The sequence below is a fragment of the Ambystoma mexicanum genome, chromosome 3q (assembly GCF_040938575.1).
Source record: "Ambystoma mexicanum isolate Mex_15411 chromosome 3q, UKY_AmexF1_1, whole genome shotgun sequence".
NCBI lineage: Eukaryota > Metazoa > Chordata > Amphibia > Caudata > Ambystomatidae > Ambystoma > Ambystoma mexicanum.
In genome coordinates this window covers 86381063-86396883 of record NC_090926.1, presented here as the reverse complement: position 1 = coordinate 86396883, position 15821 = coordinate 86381063, and the positions used below count along the sequence as shown (strand labels likewise).

Genomic DNA, 15821 nt, shown 5'->3' with positions numbered 1-15821 from the left:
AGGGGAGAGGTTGTGGGGAGTAAACCTTCTCTTCTGGAATGATGGTTATGGGATCCGTTGTTGTATACGCGTTGTCACCTTCACCAAGGTGAGATAGGGCGTCAGCCTTCCCATTACGCACTCTGGGACGGTATGTGATGATCATATTCAGCAAAGAATAGGGCCCATCCAAGTAGGCGTGATGACTGGGCCCTGGCTGACTTCAGATATTGCAAGTTACGATGGTCTGCGATAACAGTAACCTTGCGTCCGGCCCCCAAGAGGTAATTTCTCCATACCTTGAATGCCAACTTGATCGCAAGGAGTTCTTTATCTGTGATTGCGTAGTTTAACTCAAGTGCTGTGAATTACAAGACCAATTGGGTGGTTTCTGGGTTCCTTTGCGAGGACTGCTCCCATGGCTATATTGAAAGCGTTGTTTTCGACTACTTATGGAAGATCGGGTTTCAGGTGTTGTAGAATCGAGGCTGAAGTGAACTTCTGCTTAGGACTTGAAAGGCTTCCTCTGCCTCAGTAGACCAATGAAAAGGTTTATTTTTTTTGGAGCAAGGACGTAATTGCTTGAACTGTCTGTGAAAAGCCAGGGATGAACCAGCAATAAAAGTTCACAAAACCAAGAAAGCTCTGGACTCCTTTCACAGACGATGGCGGGGGCCAATGGAGGATAGCATCCATCTTCAGGTTATTCATTCTAATTCCTTGAGGGGTGAGGATGAACCCTAGAAACTCGACCTCTGAAACATGGAACAAACTTTCCAACTTGGCAAAGAGACAATGTTGTCAGAGTTTTTGAAGGACAGCTCGTACGTGGGTGACATGGTCTTGCTCAGTTGCGGAGTATATCAAGATGTCATTGATCTAAATCAATGCACAGATCTGAAGCAATCCCCACAGCACATCATTTATAAAATATTGAAATGCGGCTGGGGCGTTGCAGAGCCCAAAGGGCATAACATGGTACTCGTAGAGACCATACTTAGTACGCGTAAGAAGGGGACGAGTGGAAAACTGCCTTTCGTACTAAGTGATACGCCCCTCCAAGATCCAGATTGGCATAGATGCGTGCATCCTTCACCTGGTCCAGGAGTTCCGGGATGAGTGGTAACTGATATCGATTCTTTACCGTGACTTGATTTAATGACCGATAATCAATGCAGATCCTCAGGTCCCGCTCCTTCTTGGGCACAAAGGAGAGGTGAGGCTGCTGGGGATCTGGACGGTCGAATGAAACCGTGCAAGATACTGGTCCAGATATTCTCTTAAATGATGGTTCTCTTTTACAGTTAGTGCGTAAATCAGGCTGCAGGGTATCTGTGCACCTGGTACAAGGTCGATCTGGCAGTCGTAAGGGCGATGGGGTGGAAGCAGGTTTCCCTGCTCCTTCCTGAAAACATCCTGAAAGTCACTGTATTCAGAAGGCAACGTACCCGTCACACTCACACTGCTTCCTTCTTTGGTATAGACTCCATCGGTGTCCCTGGATACGATCCTTTCACATAGCAGGTAAGTGCACACTCATTGGAGAAGGTAAGACTCTTTACACACCAGTCAATGCAAGGAATGTGGGACTCCAACCAGGGCATCCCCCGGATTACCTGGAATTGCGGTACGCTAATAAGGTCGAAGACGATATCCTCCCTGTGGCTGTCCTGGCACAGAACAGTCACTGCTTCAGTACAGTGGGTCACAGGCCCAGACGATAACTTCCGTTGACTGCCGTGATATTTTCTGTTGTTGCCTTCAGACGAATGGGAAGTCCAATCCTTTTTTGCCAGATCCTGGTCTAAGTAATTGCCGACGGCCCCACTGTCCACGTATGCTTTCAGAGCATGCATTCGAGATGGCGGTTGTTGGCAGATCAAGATTACTGGGATGACCAGATGAGGTCTGTACGTTCTTCTTGCTCAGCAAATGGAAAACTTCAGTGCCTAGCATGTGTAGTGGTACGAGATTTGTTCTTCACTTGGCTTGTCAATAGCGCCTACCATCTTTCGAGGTGGTTTAACTGGACATTCACGCAGAAAATGCCAAGCCTTGCCACAATATAAACATAGCTGTTGTCTCCTTTTTTCTCTTTCAGCCTTGGTAAGGGGGCTCCGTACCCCACCTATCTGCATTGGTTCCGGATGGTTTTACGGCTGCTTGGCCTGATTTTCTCGGGGTCGTATATAGACAGCCCTCCCTTCCGACCGAACCCAGTGGGTTTTCCTGTTCTGCAGCCTGTGATCCAATTGTACGGTTAGATTGATATATTCAGCACAGCCGTCCGGAAGATTCACCACTTGGGCTAAAACGTCTTCGAGCTCTCCGCGCAAGCCCTGGTAAAATAAGGTGATCCTTTTCTCCTCCTGCCAATTGGCCTCTGCGACCAATCGGTTGAAGGTAGCAATGTAGGTTAACAGGTCCTGGCCACCTTGCCCGAGTGACAGCAGCTCATTGTCCAATGCTTGGCCCCAGAGTATGACGGGCAAATAGTTTTTCGAGTTCTCGCTGAAAGCCCATGAAGTCCCGTAACAACGGATCATCCCTGTTCACCAAAGGAATCGACCAATCTGCCACACTGCCACCCAGGTAGGACAATATGAAGGCAACCTTTGCCTGCTCTGTGGGGAACACTCCTGGCCTACAAAGAAAGTGTAGGCGACATTGGTTCATGAATATGGAGCATTTACTTGAATCTCCAGTAAACCAACCCGAAGAACAACTTGCACTGGTGAAGTCAATGGTGCTTGTACCGTGGGGCTACTTCCAGGTAGCTGAGCTTGACCTGCCTGCGTCTGGAGCAACTGCCATGCCAGTTCGTCCGTGCGATCCCGGTTTACCACCAGTTCCCTCCTCAAAGCATTGGTCTCTTGTCGTGCCACATGTACCTCGGCTCGTAAGTCACCAACACTTGGGCTAGTTGGTCTACATCAGAGGTCTCCATGACACCCAGGCAGAGGTTCCGATAAGGCTTTGCATCCGGTTATGCTCACCTTGTCTCTGCGGGGGTGAGCCTCGATACTGGGTGCTGAGATGTGCGCTTGTCCTGTCCTCACTCCTCCCCGACTCGCTTTTGTGGCACAAATCCTACATCAAGGGAATAGGAATTGGAATGTAGTGGGACCCCTCTCAGCCTCTTCTCCCGGTAACTTCACCCCCTACTTCTCCAAGTTAACTGCTGCTAACCCAATTGTATTAGTAGGTGGGCTCTCCGTCCTACTCTTCCACAGGGGCGCAATGTCCGTGCTTGTCCAAGTCCAGTTACTTCACTGACTCGGAAGTGAGAGCCAGACCCAGTCCTGCTGCGGTGCTGGTGTGTTGAATTTTGCAATTCTAGTCGTGCTTGTGTCACAACCTTTGTCCCGCCTTGTTGCAGCGTTTTCCTCCATCTTAGTTCACTCTCTGCCTTCTTGTTTTTTCACAGGTTTGGCCTTGTTGGGATGGAATGCCGTGGATCGCACTGTTGCGGCGATGCAGATGTAAGTATTTTCCCTTATGCTGCGAATTATGCTGTGCACGTATGGAATTGCACTGTTTAATAAAGGTCTCTACCTGTCCTTCTGCAGGTTTTTGTTCGCATGGATGGGTGTTGAAACAGCCGAGTTAAGTTTGCTAGCGCTGCTTTCTCTGCACGGTATGGTAGCGTATGCTTAGTTTAATGTTTAAAGTCTCCTTCTCTTCTTCCGTCCGCAGGCTTCTGTTCGCGCTGATGTGGGCTGCAGTTTTCCAGGTTTGTAAGTTTGCGCTGCTTTTGATGCACAATCCAGCCCTCGATTTCTTACGCACGATGATTTGCCGCCAGATGGGTGTTCAGGATGTTGTGGACTGACTGCTTGCGGATGCTGAATGCTTGATGCATGCAAGCCATGTGCTCTTGATGTTTCTTCCCACAGGTCACGGTGAGCATCACGCTGCTGCTGCAGAATGACGCGAAGCAAGTCTCCAGATGCAGGGTGTGGCTAATATAGGCAGCCACACCCAAACACCCCTAAATACTAGAGGGCATGGATTGAAACCCAGGAACTAGGGAGTCAGCCATGTTAGGAGAACAGGAAGTAGTTCAATTAACAGTCCACCCATGAGTTTGGTGCTAAAGGCGCCAAGACAGTGTCCTTTCGTCCTTTCTTTCTTTGCGTCTTGCTGGTCTCTCTTGGCCCTGCACTACTCACGGCCCTCCTATGTGATGGCTCCATAGTAGAGGAATGGGAGCAGCATGTCAATGAATGCTCTGGTTGTGGCAGGGTTGGCCTAGTGGTCGTGACAGCGTTCTTCCAAAAGCCTCCATTCGCGGTTAATCCACAACATGTCTGGGCTTCTCCCTGGGGCCGCACCACGCTTCAACGAGCAGGTGGGACTTTCGCAAAGCTGGAACCCACAAGAGCCGCTTCTGCTGCGTACATGTTTTAGGGGGACTGGTCAGCTGTAGGTGGGCACAGCCTTTCCAGCGAGGGTCCCTAGATATCGCTGCAAGTACGGGAGCTAAGGAATCACATCGCATGGGTCACCAAATGAAGGCTTAGACCACTCAAGGTACACTCCATAGTAAATACACCCTGCTAGGGAAAGAAAAAAAAAAAAAAAAAAAAAAAACCAAGAGATAGTAAGTTTATATAATATTAATGCCAGCAAAGAACTAAGCTGCCCGAGAGTGCTTTGCCAAAAATTACACAGGCAGCACATTAAAATGGCCTGAGGCGTCATCCGTGACATTTTATAGAATGGAAAGCCCCATTGCCGGTTGGTACAATACATATACAAGTGCCTACTACTGGGGGATGCCAGGTGCTAATTGGCTGGTTCATCCTACTCGATATGGCTCCAGATGGGCCAGGGGCTACTCCCGCCCCCTCCCTTGTAGTTCAGATCGCCTCTTGTGGGGTCCGCCCAACTTGAAAGCGTCCTAGAGGCTCATCTCCATCCCAACATTTGCTCTTTGGAGTGCTCTCTGTTGGTTGACCATTTCTCCGACTGTAGAAGTCTTGGAAGGAGGAAACTTGCTGTGGGCTCCTTAAAGGCTTGGCAGACGAGAATGAGACCTCAAGGGACCCTAGTTGACTCCTGGCGGCGACGGGTGCATAGGCCACTTTTGGACCCCTTGCTCACTGTGCTCAGAGAGGCACAGCTCCACCTCACAGATGAGGCCGGACTAGGCCGAAACATGTGTCTGGGGTTGCTGTTGGTACACTTGTTCAAAGGAGGATTGCCATAGCATTTCGGTGCTGGACTGCTCAACTGGGCGGGACAAAGAATTAATGGATATTCCTCCTTTGTGACAGTACAGTGAGCTAATATATGTGGCTGTGGTACATTCCCACAGAACAGGTTATCATGCCGTGTTCTTTCTTACAGAGGGGTGCCTGGACCTCTTTTTGCACTTTGGGGTCAGGTTTCAGAATTACGTAGTTTTTCCAACTTTTGGTTCTTCAATGCTGCGGCCACATTATGGACAGCTGGATGGCTTCTGGCGACTTGGACTCCACCACGGACCCTCACCAAGTCTGAACCCTCAGAACGTCTTTGTTGGAATCTGGTGGTGTGAACCCCACCAGCTGACCTTCCTCTGCACTCAGCAGCCCTGGACCTCCGCCAGTGGGGGAAAAAAGTGGTCAGTGATGATGGCAAGGATGTTCCTGGAGGTATTCTTCAGCAGTTTGAAACTCGCAGATCCGGTGTCAAGCAGCACTATGCCAAGGTACCCTCTATTCTGGGCGGCAAACTGCAACAGGCTTCCATCGGTCACAAACGCTCCTCCGGACCCTGGGTGACACCAATGGACTTCGACTCGAAATGCCCAGGCACTCTTCTTCAGGACTCACGAAGACCCCTTCTCCGGACAGCAGGCACACAGAATTGGATTCCAGGGTACTTCGGATGAAGAGCAGCAGGTTGCACAATGGTTCCTCGTATCGGGGATAGGTCTCCTTTGCAGGCCCTCTCTTGGATCAGTCCTTGGAAGATCCCAGGAGCTTTCGGTTTGCATGAAGAGATTGCGGCAGCAGACTTCTCCTCCAGCTGGGCTTCAAGGAACAGCTTCTTCTTGCTTGAGCTGAGACTTCAGCTCTGAACAAATTGGTGAGGGAGAGGTATCTGGTTATACACATTTGGTCCCATTCACTCAGGCTGGGCCAGGCTCAGTCAACCAATCATGCAGAAAGGCATTCATACCGCAGGCAGCCAGCCAACCAACCAGGCTCACAGGCATTCAGGCCATTCACTCTGCCAGAGACCCATAACAAATAATGTGGATTGTGGCGAGTACCCAGCCTTTCAGCAAACTATACTGCATTCATGTCAGTTTCAGTCGGGGCTGTCTCCAGCATTGCGTCACACACACACAAACCAGACACCCACAACACAGAATGTGGGTTCACTTCAGACTCCATTCACACAGGTCCCACCCCAAGGGTGCACGCACAACACACAGCCCCTAGGAAGGCACCGGTCAGTCCGACAAGAGGCCTCCCCAGAGCCATCTATGGTATTTCCACCCAACAGCCAGTCAGGAGGAAGGGACAGAGTCAGGGCTTCCCAGGACTTCGGAAACAAGGTAAAAGGCAACAGACACCAAGAGCCCACAGTGACCATCTTGCCAAGAATCTTTGATGGTTTACTGGGGACAAAAATGGTTTCTTGGGGTGAAACCTTCTCCCAGTCTCCCCGGATCTATGAAAGTCTGGTCAAAGCAGGTGCTCCCCTGCTCCTCCAGAACCATTGCCCCAGCCTTAACAACAATTTCTGCAATCACTAATTTGTCACTGGAACCTTCCCCTGCCCCTTCAGTAGGCCCTTGTGCACCCCCTCCTTAACAAGCACTCTTTCGATCCGTCCACTACGGGAAACTACCGTCCGAGCTCCATCACTCCTGTCCTGGGCCAACTCGTGGAAAAGCTGGCCATCTCCCAGCTTAATGTAAACACTGAATCTGTTGGTTGTCTCTATGACCACCAGTCTGGCTTCAGAGCAGCCAGAAGCACAGAAACTGCCCCCCTGAACACCCGTGAGGACTTGCTCTCTGATCTAGACTCCAATCTTCCTTCAGTCCTCGATCTATCCTCTGCTTCACAGTGAACCACGGTATCCTGCTTAATAATCTGACACAGCCTGTGTATCACTGGTCAGGACCTAGCCTGGTTGACCTCTACGGGCTGGGGCGGCTATGTTCATGGTTCTTATTTCTCTGCATTCATCCAACCCCCGGTGGGCTGGACGGTATCATCCACTCAGAAACAAGTAAGTGAATGTAAACACACCAACAAGCCACTAAATACAATATATTTTACTCAATCCTGATGTTCACGTCCATTTCCCTCAGGGAACAAGCATGTAGCCCTGCCTAGCCAGGCCCAAATTTGCCCAAGGGCTACAAACAGATTAAGCAGTCACCGAACAGCCAAAGGTAAAATAGGGTCCCAGGTATAAGTGGAGAAAGTCTGCTTACTGCCTGCAAAAAATCCATGTACGGCAAACTGGGGTGGGGTTGAAAATAAGGATCCTGCAGCTCTAACTCACCAGGGATCATCATCTGGCTCCCAGCCCTCCAACTCCTTCAGGCAAAAGAAGCAGCGTGCCACATCTGGCTCATTCTGGCTCGGACTGTGGATAAAGCCAGCCTTCGCCATCTGCAAAATAAAGGAAATGCCATTAATGAAAGGGGTGAAACTCACCAATTAGCAGGGTCAAGAGATTGGGGCGGCGATACGAGTTAAACTCATGACGAGTCATGTTAATGAAATGTTGCTGTAAACAATGGGTTGGAGAGGTCAGACTTTTCCTTGCCAGCATATGCTTAAAGCAAACAAAGGTAATGGAATCTGTCAGAAGTTTAGAACCTTTTCTGCTATAGATGCTCAAAGAAAGACAACTGTCCAAATGGCTAATGGCTTGCACCTGGCTCCTATAACATTGAAAACAAGATCAAAATTGTAAAAAGAATCAATGTTTTTTCGGGTGCAACAACAGCGCAAAATAGTAATGAAAATAAAGATGGAGAAATGCGCAGGTACCCAGATTAGAAAAGGGAACCAGCAACTGTGATGGCCACCAGAAGATCAAAATCCGGCGAAATCCTGTGTACGACAAAGCCTAAATTCTATGTCAAGACCGGAGGCTCGGATTATGCTTCTCTTTCCATTTTATTACTTCAGCAGCAACGTACAACCAATAATATTTATGATAAAAAAGTTTTTAAAAACTAGTCTTCGGTAGTTCTGATATTATTGGTCCTCAAATTGATCATGTGACAAACTTAACGAATCAGTATAGTCCTTGTCCATGACCACAGTGTCCCTTCACATACTCTTTCTCTGCTGCTCGGCAGCGAGTTAAGTGCTTTTCCTTATTCTTATGAATAGTATGTTTGATGGGCGTGTGATTTAGGAGCAGACTCGCGCGCGCACACCGTACAGTGTTTGGCGTAGCGTACCCGCATTTATTTGTTTGAGGGTGCTGTGTTGCAGTATATACAGAGGACTGTTGTCTCGAAAGATATGGATCAACGGACCCTTTTATTGCTTGCAAGGTAGCTGGTAGCATTTTGTGTCCCACAGAAGTAGGCGGTGTGGTTACAGTATTGGTTGAGGAAGGTGAGGAAGACAGCCTACTACTTGCTAAGAAAGGAATAATCTTTGTTAGAGCATTGCAGTGGTTGGATTTGGTGTGCCAGTGCATGGAGGTGGTCCCGTAAAAGTACTGTCCGGGTAGTCTGAGACCGAGTACAAACTTGTACTCCTGGATTAAGTTTGATCGATTCATAGGCAGAACGGCATTGGTGTGTTGCGTTTAGGCCAGTTGTCTGGTGTATATATATATTGCTTTTCAGTTATAGGTAGTCCGCCATCATTGAGCAGCTTCATATATTCATGCCGTATTCGTCTCAGTTCTGACACCAGTCCGTGAATCAGAACTGAGCCGACAACTGGCCTAAACGCAACACACCTATGCCGATCCGCCTATGAATCTATCGAACTTAATCCAGGAGTAGGATTCCAAAGATACTCCGACAGCCGAACATATAGTCAGGCTCCCTTTTTGCAAAAGAATTACTAACAAATAGAACATAAGTGCTAGTTGTGCCAATTATCACTGCCATTACGCCCTGAAGACTGCCTAGTTAGGTTGAAACACGTGTTGGCGTGACGAAGAGTTTTCTTTCATGAATGCAATTGTCTAACCTATGGCGTGACAAAGTTACTCATATAAATGTCAAAATGGAATAACGTATGAAACTAATACACAAATGTATGCAGACAATGTATGGAATACAATGGTCTATTGTTGAGATAATGTATTAATACATTTGTTTATTGCTGTATTTAAATAAAGGAACTTTACTTTACATACTCAGAAATTGCTTCTCATCTTTACTTTACAATCCAAAACCCTACCAACCAATACAACTGTGTTCCATTATGTTTGCACGAGTGCAGTCTGTGAGCCTAGCATTTCTCAAGACATATTTTCCATATAGGTAATAGTGGAAAATAACCAGCCTAACCACACGGCTGCAGCCGTCCATATACTGCACATATTAACAAAGGTCCCTCTTTATTGCAGAGGTGCGCACTTACAACTTCCCCAGGGCCATATTATCCACAAAACTTAACCTAAACATATCATGTCATCAATGACATTTGTGATGCCATCTCCCATGTCCTGGGGGCTAGTGTTAGCAGTGCAGAGTGGTGAGGGCAGGTATGGGTGCTTAGCCGACCATAACTGGCGAATTTCAGGGGTTTTTCGGTTTTTATTTCCAACCATAATGGGATGTGCGAATACATTTTTTATTGGAAGCCCACAGATTTTTGGTAGGGCAACTTAATCATAACATCGCCTTAACTTTTTTTTTTTTAGTGAATTTTAAAGATTTTTAGTAGCTCAATTTAAGCAGAACGTGCGGGTTATAAAAATATGTTGTAGTGATTGACACAGATTATCAGTAGGGCAACCTAACCGTAACGTTCCTTTAGCAAGAAGCAACATGACAATATGCGGGCATACAGAACGGTAGCATGTTCCCAGAAGCAGTACACACTTACCAGTAACACGTATGCCACCTGCACAGTGTGGAAATACATTTGGTATGGATGTAGGAACGCCCAACTTCAACACTTCCTTTACACAATGCCAACACGTATTGGTATGCGGCAATTAGCAATCCACGACACATTATATATCTTTAGCAAAAGTTGAACTTATCTGAAAATGACATCAGCTAAAGACATCTTGCCTTCCTAAGAAACAGTCGCATTTCTGTAATGATGCAGCATGAGAAACAGTGGCGCTACCGTACAAATGACAAAGGCACAAAAGTTGGCGCCGTACATCTACCGACCCATATTACCGTTTGGTGCCTCTTTGCGCATTGCCGTAATCAAAAGGTTTATGAGCTGCCGTACCAAAAATTAAAGCCTCCCGTAAACAGACGTAATAATGCGGTAATGACATCGGGTCACAGTGAAAGGAACAATAAAATAAAAAAATGTGCATACACTCCATTTAATGCATATATCTCAGTGGAATACATAGATAATTCTTGCCAGTAATAGTGTAAATTTGCAAAACATATGGTAATTAAAAGAAAGATTACGTGGGTAATCTGTGGCGGTTTTGGCGGGTCGGAGTACAAAAGAAAAATCTTTGTCAATATGGCCGCCATAGAAAGGGAAGGTGGTTATTATGTACGTAGTCCCTCTTCCCTTTCAATGGTAGGCTGCCAAAAACACAAGTAAAGGACGTGACGCAGGACCTGTAAATAAAGGTACAGCGAGTTGCACACTAAGAATATCGAAATAATACACTGCATTGTAAAAACAAACGTGAACATTTTAGAGTTCATACAGTAGGTTTATTTAACAGCAAAATGTCAGAGAACCATCGGAGTAATGCCATTTTCAAAGCAACGTTAACAATAGTTGTAAGGGCAGATTTGCAAATGTTTATGTAGAGGAACAAGTGGGTTGGTTCGCATACAAAAATGTTGGGTTCTCCGATAAAGTAGGCGCTTTGTGTACACAGTGATTTCCAAGAAGGCATCATGAAATGCGGCCTACAGCACCATAAAGGACGTGATGTTGCTCCGAATAGAGGGTTCAGCGTAGGGACAAAGCGGAATTAGGGTGTCATCCCACATAATTGTTATGGACAGGCAATCGGCCACAAGCACTTTACTTGCCGTCCGAAGAAGCCTACACTTGGCATCTGAAAGCCGTGGCACGGATAGTACGGCAATATATATCTAGGGGGTGAAAAGTTACAGGAAAATACTTATCAATAAGCAACCTGGACCAAAAGATTGCCAAAAAGACACAAAAAAAAAGGTGCAAAGTCATACACAAATATTAGTGGTCAAACATAACATTGTACTGAAAACGTCCTAATGAGCATGTGAAAATGACGTAACAGGCTACAAAGGCTGAAAATCTGCATGCACCGTAAGAGGAAAAAAAATGCGAACTAAACAGGAAGGCGATAATGAAGGTTGGGAAGCAAAATGAATGGACAAATAAAAAATTATTACGTCGCGTGATTTCAAAGAAATTCAAAATAGTGTGCAAATTAATACACAAAGGAATCGTTGTTTCTAGCAAGAGTGCAGATGTTGGCGTAGGTTTGAAAACTTAGGACTCCAGTCTGACGGCAATAGTATTCCAAAAACATTTTCAACCACACCCAGTGCGCGCAAATGGTACTGTAAGGACGAACTTCCATTTAAACGTATGAATTAGGAGACACAAAAACTTGCACTTTTTCAGTTTGTGCTCCCATTAGAGGGCACAAACTTTTTCCCCCAATCAGTCTAAGCTGAAAAGACACATTGTGAGGAACGATCCCGCTTATAGCCTTCCACCAGCTGCACTACACATCATGAAAATGTGCAAGGAAAAGCAGAGCGTCTGATATATTTGTTTTTCACAAACTTTGGTGAGGAATCGTCCAAGGGGGAGAGATGTGCAAGGCACCCAAAAAGTGCTCCTCCTAAGCAAACAGGAACCACACCATAAGAACACATCCACTAACGTACCTGTGTGATATGCAGTAGCGGTTGTGTGCAGGACCTAGGCATGTGGAATAAGGCCATAAGTATGAGAATGTATGGGGGTACATTGGCTTATGACATCACTGCGTATAATGTCGTTTCTGGGTGCATGGCCTTTGCCCATGCTCCCAACACTGTACACACTCCATACAACCATGTAATCGGCAATCAATAGTGCAGGTGTATGCATTGCTCTGACAAGCCGCAGTGTTTGTGGCCTGGGGCTAGAGTCTTGGAAGTATGGCCTTAGGCCTACGGCCATTCATCCAAGACTCTAGCCCCTGGCCACAACCACCGCAGTATGTCACACCCATGACAGCGTAGTAATCAATAGCACATCCACACTAAATTGGAAATGTACTACAGATATGTACAATTGCAGCAGTTGCTAACACCACACATGTTCTCACATCAGTTAAAAAGGTACCTGGCCACAGCATGGACTAAAACACTACCCTTACTAGATCCCTCACTTTCTGCATGTACAAAATCCCAAAAAAGGTGCACATAGAGAATACATCACCAACGCCAGTTGACCAACAAGTACAGTATTACACCCATTTCTAACTATCTGACCCCCCTCAAGCACTGTAGGAGATCAAAGTAGGTTCCTATAACAGCAATTCTCATGGAGAATAGATCATTAACAACTGTCGGCCAAACAAGTGCATTATGTAACCCATCTCTTATGCTGTAAACCTCCCCACACACTTTAGGACAGAAAAACAGTTTCGGAAACATTTGGGCTCTGCTAGCGACCGCTCTGTCCTGGGATCCAAGAGGTCAGGCGCATCCACACAATCTGACGCACATTACGGCTCTCTGCAGCCAATCGGGTAAGACGTTACGTTTCCGCGGTCATGACGCCACCCCCTGGCCAATCAGTACCTTGTCTGCGGAGCGAACAGGGAAGTGTGACCGCGAAGCGGACATAGATAACACTCATTTTTTTGGTCGTTTTAAAAAGGAAGCTACTGGACGGATTGTCACCAAATTTACAAAAGCACGCTTTCCAGACCAAGGCCCTGCCGCAAATTTGGTGAAAATCCGTCCAACAGTTTCACCTGTAGGCATGCTCAAAGTTTTTCCTCCATTCAGTCTATGCGGAAAAAATATGTTTTGGGACCCCCCCCCATAACTTTTGCCCCCTCTACCAAACACCAAACAATAGGCCAGTGAATAATCATGAGACTCCATTGTTGCGATTAATGACTCCCGCTTTACAGATTCAACCCAACTCAGTTAGAGAGACCCTATTGTACTGGGAAATTACCCCAGGTTCTTTAGCTCCCTATCGAGTGACCCCAGAATCATCAGGGGTAGACTTGCATTCTCATGAAGAAATCAGATTAGACCCGAGAGGGATCGTTGTGATTGAAACAGGGATTGGAGTACAAATTCCTCCATAACATATGGGATGTATTGCCCCTAGATCTGGATTAGCAATGAAGGGGGTTCAAGTGCTAGGAGGGGTCAGAGACGACGATTACCAAGGCGAGATCAATGTCATCTTAATGAATAGTGGAGACCAAGTGTTACCAATTCATAAGGGCAACCGAGTGGCCCAGTTTATTGTTCATGATCAAAAAGGGGGAGCCTCCCAGAGTGTTAACTACTTGTGGGGATTGTGGTTTTGGCTCTTCAGACAGTATGGTACCGGGTGCAAAGGTGTGGGTCGAAAGCCAAAGTGGTCCACTGGTGCCCGCAGATGTCAATACATCAGGCAAAGACCAGGTAGTCTTAGTAATGGAACCCGGCAAAGAAAATGGCATGTGCCTGCAGACATATGTTACTTTAAGAGATCTCTTTTATGGGTTTGCTTTGTAGATCCTGTGTCTGGCTGGTGTAATTGTGGGACTAAATGGGCTACGTTTGGGAGAGTCAAACGGCAAGCTGCAACCAGTGAGAAATGTCACATCTGTGCCAGTGATCCCTGGGAAACTGATGACGAGCAATGATGTCTGAAAGCAGCCCAATGCTGATGCCGACAAGCCATCCAGACCGAAGAACTGGATTTGTGGAATGCGGATAACACGTCAGGTGCAAACGCAAACAAAGTTGATTTCAGCTATGCAAGAGCGGTCTTTAGGGCGACGGCGACATGCACCGATGATTGCCCAAACCAAGAACATGTGGACGTATCTCGCTCAGTACGTCCTGAACATCTCCCATTTCTGCCTAACTGACGTGCATCGTGCAGAAGCTTTGCCGACTACCTGTTTAGTAGCGGTGCCGACGCCGGCTCCAATCTTGAGGCACATTTTCGGCATCATGCACAATGATTCTGCGGTACAGGATTGCGATGTCAGGCAGTCTGTTTATGAGTAATGCAGGATTTGCCAGGAAACAGATCGCACGTGGAAAAACTTGACACGATTTATAACCTTTAACATCTCCCAACGCGATGTGTGTTACATCATGACCTGCAATGCAAGAGAAATTGGCAAATGCAAACAGCTGAATTTAACCAAACAGGAAAATCAAGCTGCATTTGAGAAGAGATTGTGTGCATGAGTTCCAAGCACATGTGCCAATGTGAATAACACCATGACCTGCAATCACACAGTGGTAGCGGCTAGTCTTAAAACATCCAATAGAATGGCTTTTCTCATGTGACAATATCACATACACATACATTCCAGATAACATTTCTTGAGGTCCATGTGCCTTAACTCGATTAGGGCTGATGTTTCCTTTACACCAGGCAACATATCGAAGCAAAAGATCAACTTTCGAATCTTTGGGTCTATCTCCAAATTGTGATTCAAAGGTGCATTTGTTATCAGAGGATGAGGTATTAGCATTGGCCCCGTCATTGGTGGGAGTTTGGGGGTAAGCTGCTGGAGGTTATAAATCTTTAATCAAATGTTTAGTGGTAAAAGGACGTAATCATACCTCGAGCATTAGAAGAGTTGCTCCTTGATAGCAAAGTTATTAGAAAAACAGCTTTGCAAAACAGGGCTGCTGTTTATCATCTATTGCTGAAACATAACTTGGGTTGTAACGCAGTTGAAGGTATGTGTTGTTTTAATCTGAGTGACCATTCACAATCCAACGAAAGTCATATTCGAGGTTTGAGGGACTGAATATCCCCAACTGTCTCAAGCTCGTACTGGGAATTGGTGGGATTGGTTATTTTCATGGATTCCTGATGTTGGGGGTACACTGCGTTACGCCTTTGCTTGCATTTGTATTATATTAGCTATTATAATTGCTGGTTATTTTATTCAATGCATTCGCAACTTAGTTCTAATGTTTTGTCAGTTTCAGAGACCAGCTCCTCTGCCACTGGGCTATGGAAGGTAAATATCCAAGGGTGGATTGTGATGCTGGAGCTAAAATAGGGCGCTGGTGCGCAGTGCATTCTGGGGGCACTCAGAGCCATAATGGATATTTATTCCATGCCTCAGCGGAAGCTGCACTTGTACACAGATTTTCAGCTTGGTTAGCAGTATTTCACTGAAAAACATGTTTTCAGCGTTATTCGTTGCTTGTGTTGGTTTGCATGGCTCGTCCAGGGACACGGAGCTCGGAGAGGATAGAATCTGCAGGTGCCGGCTGGTACCAGATAAGGTTTGCTATGCCCGTGCCAAGGTTGAAGAGGAGTTATTGACGCGTTTTCCGTGGTGCTTTAGGAGAGAGAAGCACTTTGCTCCTTGGGGTTACCCTCGGTCGACGCAGCCGGCAACCAACGGTTGCTCATCAACGCACAATCGCTAATGCCAGAAGGTGTGAGAAATGTCCACCCCTTTGAGGAGGGCATATAATGCAGGGCTCTGGAAAGGTCAGGCGGAAAAACACAAAG

General features: G+C 46.6%; 1 protein-coding gene across 1 annotated transcript in view; it reads right to left on the bottom strand.

Moving 5' to 3' along the window:
- LOC138581799 (baculoviral IAP repeat-containing protein 5.1-like) overlaps positions 1-15821 on the bottom strand; it is a 139760-nt gene that overhangs the window by 104974 nt on the left and 18965 nt on the right. The window contains exon 2 of the mRNA XM_069652817.1: positions 7492-7601. Coding sequence (XP_069508918.1) covers positions 7492-7601 — 110 coding nt within the window. The remainder of the gene's footprint in view (positions 1-7491; positions 7602-15821) is intronic.